General features: G+C 41.7%; 1 protein-coding gene across 1 annotated transcript; it reads right to left on the reverse strand.

The window, feature by feature from the left end:
• Window positions 1-2,722: 2,722 nt before the first annotated feature.
• LOC121001377 (lymphocyte antigen 6E-like) lies at window positions 2,723-6,649 on the reverse strand. The gene is made up of 3 exons (XM_040432413.1): window positions 6,520-6,649; window positions 4,761-4,880; window positions 2,723-3,071 (listed from the first exon to the last, which is right to left on the reverse strand). Exons 1-3 carry the CDS (start codon window positions 6,569-6,571, stop codon window positions 2,851-2,853), a joined length of 393 nt encoding a protein of 130 aa, XP_040288347.1. The 5' UTR covers window positions 6,572-6,649; the 3' UTR covers window positions 2,723-2,850.
• Window positions 6,650-12,504: the final 5,855 nt, after the last annotated feature.

Below are 12,504 nucleotides of genomic sequence, written 5' to 3' on the forward strand. Positions count from 1 at the left end.
GCCAGATATGTGCCCCCTCACAGTAGTTATGGCCAGATATATGCCCCCTCACAGTAGTTATGTCCAGATATGTGCCCCTCACAGTAGTTATGTCCAGATATATGCCCCCTCACAGTAGTTATGGCCAGATATATGCCCCCTCACAGTAGTTATGGCCAGATATGTGCCCCTCACAGTAGTTATGGCCAGATATGTGCCCCTCACAGTAGTTATGGCCAGATATATGCCCCCTCACAGTAGTTATGTCCAGATATATGCCCCCTCACAGTAGTTATGTCTAGATATGTGGCCCTCACAGTAGTTATGTCCAGATATGTGCCCCTCGCAGTAGATATGGCCAGATATATGCCCCCTCACAGTAGTTATGTCCAGATATGTGCCCTTCACAGTAGATATGGCCAGATATATGCCCCCTCACAGTAGTTATGTCCAGATATGTGCTTCTCACAGTAATTATGTCCAGATATGTACTTCTCACAGTAATTATGTCCAGATATGTGCCCCTCGCAGTAGTTATGTCCAGATATGTGCCCCTAACAGTAGTTATGTCCACATATGTGCCCCTAACAGTAGTTATGTCCAGATATGTGCCCCTCGCAGTAGTTATATCCAGATATCTGCCCTCTTCAGAGGAAGTAAAAAAGCAAAAAAAAAACAGTAAATTCTCACCTGGTTCCTCCGACGATCAAAGCTCATGACTGAGTTCATCGTGCTGCTGTGGAGAGCCGGCTGCTGAATGGAAGGCTCTCTGCTTCACCATTACAATCTGTTGTCTCTGCGTCCTATGGACACAGAGACAGCTGACAACAGGATATACCTCAGCAGTTCCGGGACTGAGGGACAGCCACTGAAATCCTGCAGGATCCCGGAAGGTTGGGAGGTATGCACACCCACTACATACATACATGAACACTCAAGTTCCTCATGGCAAACAAAGCCCTAGACATTTCACACTCTCTGTGCTCCATAGACTTCTGCTCTAGAACTGATTAAAACCTAGGTACATAGTGGCCCAGATAACCGCAACTGATGCAAAATCATCAATGTTTACTTAGCAAAATTCACTGTCATCATCTCTCAACATCCACAAGCACCTCTCTCCAGGGCTCACTTTATCAACATCACTTCTCTCTGTCGGCTCCTCCGTGCTAGCTCTCTGTTCACCTCAGCACCGCAGACTTCTTCCTCTAGTGGTCTCAGCCACACACTGACCCACTTCCTGCTGACAGCCTCTATTTATTTGGATTATGCTTCTGCAGAGCCATCTAGTGGCAACAGTTAATATTGCAGGCTTACATTCTATGCATGGAAAAACATTATACAATTGACATGTGGTGCACCCTCTTACACCATGTTGTTTTACACCCAGCTTTCTTAGAGTCCTGAAGCTGAGATCTGCCCAGGTTGCAATGATTCATCCTTCAGTATCATATCAGGCATATTCTTCTCCGCCTGTTCATGGTTTCTCCTGTTTGGCGATTGATTTGAGGTTCAGTTATCCGAGTATCAGTGACAAGAGCTGCGCCATTATTTACCTGACAAACACGATCACATCGTCTCCCGCTGCCTCGCTGTAATCCCTGACACCTCCTGCAAACAACCGCAGCATTGATCGTGGCCGCAACATATGCTTTGGCATATTATATTTCTACTCATAACAGTAATCCTGGTATTTGCAGTTTACGGGAGTGCAACAATATTCCATAAACCTACAGCTTTCTAAATCCTGAGTTTTCTGGTACATGAATAGCATGACAGAAGTGCAGTAAAGACTGACATATAAACTAAGCAGCAGGGAGGGAGAGCAAGCATTCAGACCTGCTATTCAGATCTATGGAAAACTGGGTGAAACCACTGTAGGGTCAGTAATGGCTGAGAAGAGTCGACCTCTGTATGAAAATGACTTTCAGTGACATTCTGCACTTTTCAGAAATGAGCCCCCTCATTTGTGTGTAGGGGTCCCCTCTCTGGACTGGTAAAGGCTTTCCGCCCCCCATCTTTTTACTACTGTATGGGCTCCACATGTCATCTCTTGGACATATTTCTTGACCAGGTCCTGTTTACACAGCAGAGGGTTTGTTACAATTGTGTCATTTGTGAGCTAAACACATCAGCAACTGTCTTGACAGTTAGGGCTCATGCACACAAATGTATTTTCTTTTCTCTTCCGTTCCGTTTTTTTTGCAGACTGTGTGCGGAACCATTCACTTGAATGGGTCCGCAAAAACAACGGAAGGTACTCCGTGTGCATTCCGTTTTTCGTATTTCCGTTCCGCTAAAAAGTAGTGCATGTCCTATTATTGTTCGCAAATCACGGTCCGAGGCCCCATTCAAGTCAATGGGTCCGCAAAAATACTGAGCGCACACGGAACACATCTGTATGTCATCCGTATTTTGCGGATCCATACTGTAGAAATGCTATGCTCAGCCCATATTGCTCATGCGTTTGGTGATTAATAAGTTACTGTTTCCGTTTCCGATCCGCAAAAAACGGATCTCATACGGAAACCATACGGATATGTTTTGTGGAATAACGGAATGGAAGAGGACTTGAATAAGAGAAAAAAAAACTCTGATACGGAACAACGGATCCGTGAAAAACAGACCGCAAAACAACAGCGGTCGTGTGCATGAGCCCTTACAATGTATCAGTCTGTTACCTCAGAGGATTGTCTGGACTGGATACAACTGAAACAAACCCTCAGGGGTGAGAAGCATTAGATCTGTGTGAGAATTCAGTTTATTGATACAAACAGGGAGGTTTCCATTCAGTAACAGCAAGCAGAGATACCAAATTAAAGATTTTATTCCCATAGCAATAGCTGATCAGTGAACCGCTCGTCCCTGAGGTTACAGGACTGAGCTCTTCAGGATTGTCAGGATGGATCCCAGCGCCAGGATGATGGCGGCATAGCTGGACTTGATGCTGGTGCTGCCGCTGACGTTACACAGGTCGGTGGAGCAGCAGGAGACGGAGGTGGAGGTGGAGGAGGAGGCGCCATAGATGTTAGTGCTGGAGGGACTGCAGGACACGGCACACCTCTTATTGATGGAGACAGACGAAATCCCAACTGCAAGGAAAAACAAAATTTTATAAAGTGAACTTACTAAAAGGGGCGGGGCTGTGAGAACCTGTTATTATCAGGGTTGTATATAATTACATATGGGCAGTAGTGTTGAGCGAGCATGCTCAGCACATCGGAGTGCTCGGCCGAATACTGCGGGTGCTCGAGTACAATTTAATACAATGAAAGTCAATGGGAGACCTGAGCATCAAACCAGGCTCTGAAGAAGAGGTAGTGTCTGGTTCACAAAAAAGGTTAGAAATTGATGGAAACCCCATCAAAATGGTCTGGAAACAGCATTAAGAGGATGGCCGGATGCATTTTGGTCTCCTATTATCTATGACATACATTAGACAACCGCACAAAGGCTGTATGCCAAAAGCCAGGTATATGCAAGCCAACAATCTATCCATGAGACAGATAACAGCCAGCATACCTTACAATGGCAGCCTTGTGCACTATGAGATATTCCAAACCAGCTCTCATCTGACTGAGAGCCAGTAAGCCTCAAAGTTACTTCAGATCTGCTGGATGGATTGGGTGGACCTGCGCACCTAGATCAATATCATTAAGGTGACAAAAAGTTTTCTGATTGTCCTAACATAATATTCAATAACCTTTCTATACAGTTTTGTCATGTAAAAACTCATTTGCATAAACATGGGCATATGGGAAAGACATGCAGAATCTGCCTTGTTTTTCAGCTGAAAAACCATTTGCATGGAAAATTTGCGATCTACAAGACTCATGAACAGCTCCATCTATTGGTTTCATAGTCTTATGACAAGACTATTAATCTTGTCATAAGACTATAAAAACCAATAGATGGTGCTGTTCATCTTTTTGGGGCGCTAGTAAGTGGGGCACACTGCTCAACAGAGTCCACACACTGCGTAGCACTCAGCCTATAATAGCCTGCCGTAAGGTGTATATCGGATTGCTGCTGTCATTCACACATCTTCTAGCACTTTATCTGTGGTAATATAAGCTTGCTAGGGTGTATCTAAGGACTATTGCCCTGCTTGTAATGACTCATGAACAGCGTCATCTATTGGTTTCATAGTCTTATGACAAGACTATGAATCCAATAGATGGCGCTGTTCATGAGTAGTGTAGATCGTGAATATTCTAATTGCGAATTTTTAGCGCGAATTTTGCGCAGGATCACCCAAGCCATCCAACAGATCTGAAGTAACTTTGAGGCTTACTGGCTCTCAGTCAGATGAGAGCTGGTTTGGAATATCTCATAGTGCACAAGGCTGCCATTGTAAGGTATGCTGACTCAGCCTGTCATCTGTGTAATGGATAGATTGTTGGCTTGCACATACCTGGCTTTTGGCATACAGCCTTTGTGTGGTTGTCTATTGTAGGTCATAGATAATAGGAGTCCAAGACGCATCCAGCTATTCTCTTAATGCTGTTTCCAAACCATTTTTATGCGGTTAGCATCAATTTCTAACCTTTTTTTGTAAACCAGATACCTTCTTCTCTTTCAAGCAGGGGGTGCCTGGGGTTCTTCCATTGACTTCCATTGTGCTCGGGTGCTCGGTAGAACACAAGAGCATACCGATGTGTTCGGCCAAAGCACCCTGGCACTTTGGTGCTTGATCAACACTAATGGGCAGCTATTGAAGGCAAATACCCAGCTGTGACGACTCGGGGCCCCCGGTGATAAAACTGAGAAACTGAACTCACCGGCTGAGACAGATGCCACAGACGTCTCACAATACTTGTCGCTGCTTGTGCAGTTTTCCGGTGTCTGACAATGATGGTTGGAAGATTGGGATTTACAGGTAAAGCACTGCAGAGAGTGAGCTGTGGAGAAAGGGAAGCCAAAGGTTACATACAGTCATGTATCTAAACAGTGTGATTCTGTCCACTGAGCTGTGTATCTAATCCTATCCTGTGTGATACCATCTGGTGAGCTGTGTATCTAATCCTAACATTTGTGATACTGTCTGCTGAGCTGTAAATCTAAGCCTGATATATGATATGGTCTGCTGAACAGCTGTATCTAGTCCTATCATGTGCGATACAGTCTGCTAATCTGTGTATCTAATACTATCCTGTGTGATACTGTCTGCTGAGCATCTGTATCTAGTCCTATGTGTGATCCTGTCTGCTGAGCTGTGTATCTAATCCTATCCTGTGTGATATTGTCTGCTGAGCTGTGTATCTAATCCTACCATGTGTGATACTGTCTGCTGAGCTGTGTATCTAATCCTATCCTGTGTGATACTGTCTGCTGAGCTGTGTATCTAATCCTATCCTGTGTGATACTGTCTGCTGAGCTGTGTATCTAATCCTATCCTGTGTGATACTGTCTGCTGAGCTGTGTATCTAATCCTACCATGTGGGATACTGTCTGGTAACTTGTGTATCTAAGCCTGATATATGACACTGCTGAACAGCTGTATCTAATCCCATGTGTATCTAATCCTATCCTGGGTGATACTGTCTGCTAATCTGTGTATCTAAGCCTGATATATGACAATGTGTGCTGAGCTGTGTATCTAATCCTATCATGTGTGATACTGTCTGCTGAGCTATGTATCTAATCCGATCATGTGTGATATTATCTGCTAAACTGTGTATCTAATCCTACCATGTGTGATACTGTCTGCTGAGCTGTGTATCTAATCCTATCCTGTGTGATACTGTCTGCTGAGCTGTGTATCTAATCCTATCATGTGTGATACTGTCTGCTGAGCTGTGTATCTAATCCTATCGTGTGTGATACTGTCTGTTGAACTGTGTATCTAATCCTATCATGTGTGATACTGTCTGCTGAACTGTGTATCTAATCCTATCCTGTGTGATACTGTCTGCTGAACAGCTGACTCAAATCCTATCATGTGTGATACAGTCTGCTGAGCTGTGTATCTAATCCTATTATGTGTGATACTGTTTGCTGAGCTGTGTATCTAGTCCTATCATGTGTGATACTGTCTGCTGAGCTGTGTATCTAATCCTACCATGTGTGATACTGTCTGCTGAACTGTGTATCTAATCCTACCATGTGTGATACTATCTGCTAAGATGTGTATCTAATCTTATCATGTGTGATACTGTCTGCTGAGCTGTGTATCTAATCCTATCATGTGTGATACTGTCTGCTGAGCTGTGTATCTAATCCTATCATGTGTGATACTGTCTGCTGAACTGTGTATCTAATCCTATCATGTGTGATACTGTCTGCTGAACTGTGTATCTAATCCTATCATGTGTGATACTGTCTGCTGAGCCGTGTATCTAATCCTATCCTGTGTGATACTGTCTGCTGAGCTGTGTATCTAATCCTATCCTGTGTGATACTGTCTGCTGAGCTGTGTATCTAATCCTATCATGTGTGATACTGTCTGCTGAGCTGTGTATCTAATCCGCTATACAAACAGTCCACACAGCACTACACCCCCCATCATTCTAGCAGTGCACCCATCCTGCAGGGTCTTACCTGTGGCGGCACAGAGGGCGATCACCAGGAGGAGGCTCGTGTACGCTGCCATTGTGAGCGGAGTGATGTCTGACCCGGCAGCCTCCTCCTCTATATATACAGGACTTTGTGTATGTAGAAAAAGGTTTCCATGAAAACCTCATTATATCAAAAACACTCCATGTAAAGGAATAAGGAGTGGAAACTAATCCACAGCACAATCACAAGTGTTTCCTAACGACTTATACAGGTACTGTCAATACGTGTTACTCACCCATTATATGACTGCTGCCAACAACCAACGACACCCGGGTCACTACTAAGACTTCAAAACATCACAGATCATAATAGGAATTATGGAATAAACAGGACTGTACATAACACCCGAGAATAACAGGACTGTATACAGTTGCAAGAAAAAGTATGTGAACCCTTTGGAATGATATGGGTTTCTGCAAAAATTGGACATAAAATGTGATCTGACCTTCATCTAAGTCACAATAGACAATCACAGTCTGCTTAAACTAATAACACACAAAGAATTAAATGTTACCATGTTTTTATTGAACACACCATGTAAACATTCACAGTGCAGGTGGAAAAAGTATGTAAAACCCTTAGATTTAATAACTGGTTGAACCTCCTTTGGCAGCAATAACTTCCACCAAACGTTTCCTGTAGTTGCAGATCAGACGTGCACAACGGTCAGGAGTAATTCTTGAACATTCCTCTTTACAGAACTGTTTCAGTTCAGCAATATTCTTGGGATGTCTGGTGTGAATCGCTTTCTTGAGGTCATGTCACAGCATCTCAATCGGGTTGAGGTCAGGACTCTGACTGGGCCACTCCAGAAGGCGTATTTTCTTCTGTTTAAGCCATTCTGTTGTTGATTTACTTCTATGCTTTGGGTCGTTGTCCTGTTGCAACACCCATCTTCTGTTGAGCTTCAGCTGGTGGACAGATGGCCTTAAGTTCTCCTGCAAAATGTCTTGATAAACTTGGGAATTCATTTTTCCTTCGATGATAGCAATCCGTCCAGGCCCTGACGCAGCAAAACAGCCCCAAACCATGATGCCCCCACCACCATACTTCACAGTTGGGATGAGGTTTTGATGTTGGTGTGCTGTGCCTCTTTTTCTCCACACATAGTGTTGTGTGTTTCTTCTAAACAACTCCTCTTTGGTTTCATCTGTCCACAGAATATTTTGCCAGTACTGCTGTGGAACATCCAGGTGCTCTTGTGCAAACTGTAAACGTGCAGCAATGTTTTTTTTGGACAGCAGTGGCTTCCTCTGTGGTATCCTCCCATGAAATCCATTCTTGTTTAGTGTTTTACGTATCGTAGATTCGCTAACAGGGATGTTAGCATACGCCAGAGACTTTTGTAAGTCTTTAGCTGACTCTCTAGGATTCTTCTTCACCTCATTGAGCAGTCTGCGTTGTGCTCTTGCAGTCATCTTTACAGGACGGTCACTCCTAGGGAGAGTAGCAGCAGTGCTGAACTTTCTCCATCTATAGACAATTTGTCTTACCGTGGACTGATGAACAGCAAGGCTTTTGGAGATACTTTTATAACCCTTTCCAGCTTTATTCAAGTCAACAATTCTTAATCGTAGGTCTTCTGAGAGCTCATTTGTGTGAGGCATCATTCACATCAGGCAATGCTTCTTGTGAAAAGCAAACCCAGAACTGGTGTGTGTTTTTTATAGGGCAGGACAGCTGTAACCAACACCTCCAATCTCATCTCATTGATTGGACTCCAGTTGGCTGACACCTCACTCCAATTAGCTTTTGGAGATGTCATTAGTCTAGGGGTTCACATACTTTTTCCACCTGCACTGTGAATGTTTACATGGTGTGTTCAATAAAAACATAGTAGCATTTAATTATTTCTGTGTTATTAGTTTAAGCAGACTGTGATTGTCTATTGTTGTGACTTAGATGAAGATCAGATCACATTTTATGACCAATTTGTGCAGAAATCCATATATTTCCAAAGGGTTCACATACTTTTTCTTGCAACTGTATAACATCCAAGAATAACAGGACTGTATATAACACCCCAGCATAACAGGACTGTATATAACACCCCAGAATAACCGGACTGTATATAACATCCCAGAATAACAGGACTGTATATAACATCCCAGAATAAAAGGACTGTGTATAACACCCCAGAATAACAGGACTGTATATAACATCCCAGAATAACAGGACTGTATATAACAACGCAGAATAACAGGACTGTATATAACACCCCAGAATAACAGGACTGTATATAACATCCCAGAATAACAGGACTGTATATAACACCCCAGAATAACAGGACTGTATATAACACCCCAGAATAACAGGACTGTATATAACACCCCAGAAATACAGGACTGTATGTAGCACCCCAGAATAATAGGACTGTATGTAATATCCCAGAATAACAGGACTGTATATAACACCCCAGAATAACAGGACTGTATATAACACCCCAGAATAACAGGACTGTATATAACACCCCAGAATAACAGGACTGTATATAATATCCCAGAATAACAGGACTGTATATAACACCCCAGAATAACAGGACTGTATATAACACCCCAGAATAACAGGACTGTATATAACACCCCAGAAAAACAGGACTGTATATAACACCCCAGAATAACCGGACTGTATATAACACCCCAGAATAAGCGGGCTGTATATAACATCCCAGAATAACAGGACTGTATATAACATCCCAGAATAAAAGGACTGTCTATAATATCCCAGAATAACAGGACTGTATATAACATCCCAGAATAACAGGACTGTATATAACAACGCAGAATAACAGGACTGTATATAGCACCCCAGAATAACAGGACTGTATATAACACCCCAGAATAACAGGACTGTATATAACACCCCAAAATAACAGGACTGTATATAACACCCCAGAATAACAGGACTGTATATAACACCCCAGAATAACAAGACTATATATAACACCCCAGAATAACAGGACTGTATATAACATCCCAGAATAACAGGACTGTATATAACACCCCAGAATAACAGGACTGTATATAACACCCCAGAATAACAAGACTGTATATAACACCCTAGAATAACAGGACTGTCTATAATATCCCAGAATAACAGGACTGTATATAACATCCCAGAATAATAGGACTATATATAACACCCCAGAATAACAGGACTGTATATAACATCCCAGAATAACAGGACTGTATATAACACCCCAGCATAATAGGACTGTATATAACACCCCAGAATAACAGGACTATATATAACACCCCAGAATAACAGGACTGTATATAACATCCCAGAATAACAGGACTGTATATAACACCCCAGAATAACAGGACTGTATATAACACCCCAGAATAACAGGACTGTATATAACACCCCAGAATAAAAGGACTGTATATAACATCCCAGAATAACAGGACTGTATATAACATCCCAGAATAACAGGACTGTATATAACACCTCAGAATAACAGGACTTTATATAACACCCCAGAATAACAGGACTGTCTATAATATCCCAGAATAACAGGACTGTATATAACATCCCAGAATAATAGGACTATATATAACACCCCAGAATAACAGGACTGTATATAACATCCCAGAATAACAGGACTGTATATAACACCCCAGCATAATAGGACTGTATATAACACCCCAGAATAACAGGACTATATATAACACCCCAGAATAACAGGACTGTATATAACACCCCAGAATAACAGGACTGTATATAACACCCCAGAATAACAGGACTGTATATAACACCCCAGAATAACAGGACTGTATATAACACCCCAGAATAAAAGGACTGTATATAACATCCCAGAATAACAGGACTGTATATAACACCCCAGAATAACAGGACTGTATATAACACCTCAGAATAACAGGACTTTATATAACACCCCAGAATAACAGGACTGTATATAACATCCCAGAATAACAGGACTGTATATAACACCCCAGAATATCAGGACTGTATATAACATCCCAGAATAATAGGACTGTATATAATGCCCCAGAGTAAAAGGACTGTATATAACAACCCAGAATAACAGGACTGTATATAACATCCCAGAATATCAGGACTGTATATAACATCCCAGAATAATAGGACTGTATATAATGCCCCAGAGTAAAAGGACTGTATATAACAACCCAGAATAACAGGACTGTATATAACAACCCAGAATATCAGGACTGTATATAACATCCCAGAATAATAGGACTGTCTATAATGCCCCAGAGTAAAAGGACTGTCTTTAATATCCCAGAATAACAGGACTGTCTATAATATCCCAGAATAACAGGACTGTCTATAATATCCCAGAATAAAAGGACTGTCTATAATATCCCAGAATAACAGGACTGTATATAACATCCCAGAATAACAGGACTGTATATAACACCCCAGAAAAACAGGACTGTCTATAATATCCCAGAATAACAGGACTGTATATAACATCCCAGAATAGGACTATATATAACACCCCAGAATAACAGGACTGTATATAACACCCCAGAATAACAGGACTGTATATAACACCCCAGCATAATAGGACTGTATATAATGCCCCAGAGTAACAGGACTGTCTATAATATCCCAGAATAACAGGACTGTATATAACACCCCAAAAAAACAGGACTGTCTATAATACCCCAGAATAACAGGACTGAATATAACATCCCAGAATAACAGGACTGTATATAACACCCCAGAATAACAGGACTGTGTATAACACCCCAGAATAACAGGACTGTATATAACACCCCAGAATAACAGGACTGTATATAACACCCCAGAATAAAAGGACTGTATATAACATCCCAGAATAACAGGACTGTATATAACACCCCAGAATAACAGGACTGTATATAACACCCCAGAACAACATGACTGTATATAACACCCCAGAATAACAGGACTGTATATAACACCCCAGAATAACAGGACTGTATATAACACCCCAGAATAACAGGACTGTATATAACACCCCAGAATAACAGGACTGTATATAACACCCCAGAGAGACAGGTCTGTATATAACACCCCAGAATAATAGGACTGTATAAAACACCCCAGAGAGACAGGACTGTATATAACATCCCAGAATAACAGGACTTTATATAACACCCCAGAATAACAGGACTGTATATAACATCCCAGAATAACAGGACTGTATGTAACACCCCAGAATAACAGGACTGTATATAACATCCCAGAATAACAGGACTGTATATAACACCCCAGAATAACAGGACTGTATATAACACCCCAGAATAACAGGACTGTATATAACACCCCAGAGAGACAGGACTGTATATAACACCCCAGAATAATAGGACTGTATAAAACACCCCAGAGAGACAGGACTGTATATAACATCCCAGAATAACAGGACTGTATATAACACCCCAGAATAACAGGACTGTATGTAACACCCCAGAATAACAGGACTGTATATAACATCCCAGAATAACAGGACTGTATATAACACCCCAAAATAACAGGACTGTATATAACAACCCAGAATAACAGGACTGTATATAACACCCCAGAATAACATGACTGTATATAACACCCCAAAATAACAGGACTGTATATAACACCCCAGAATAACAGGACTGTATATAACACCCCAAAATAACAGGACTGTATGTAACACCCCAGAATAACAGGACTGTATATAACATCCCAGAATAACAGGACTGTATATAACACCCCAGAATAACAGGACTGTATATAACACCCCAGAATAACAGGACTGTATATAACACCCCAGAATAACAGGACTGTATATAACACCCCAGAATAACAGGACTGTATATAACACCCCAGAATAATAGGACTGTATATAACATCCCACAATAACAGGACTGTATATAACACCCCAGAATAACAGGACTGTATATAACACCCCCAGAATAACAGGACTGTATGTAACACCCCAGAATAACAGGACTGTATATAACA

Source organism: Bufo bufo, chromosome 5 (assembly GCF_905171765.1).
Source record: "Bufo bufo chromosome 5, aBufBuf1.1, whole genome shotgun sequence".
Lineage (NCBI taxonomy): Eukaryota > Metazoa > Chordata > Amphibia > Anura > Bufonidae > Bufo > Bufo bufo.

Bases quoted from the DNA above. Each gene is read 5' to 3' on its own strand.
- LOC121001377 (XM_040432413.1), bottom strand. From the start codon at position 6,571: ATGGCAGCGTACACGAGCCTCCTCCTGGTGATCGCCCTCTGTGCCGCC. The intron at 4,881-6,519 runs GTAAGACCCTGC...CTTTCTCCACAG, and splicing joins CGCCCTCTGTGCCGCCACAG to CTCACTCTCTGCAGTGCTTT. The intron at 3,072-4,760 runs GTGAGTTCAGTT...TTTTCCTTGCAG, and splicing joins TGTGGCATCTGTCTCAGCCG to TTGGGATTTCGTCTGTCTCC.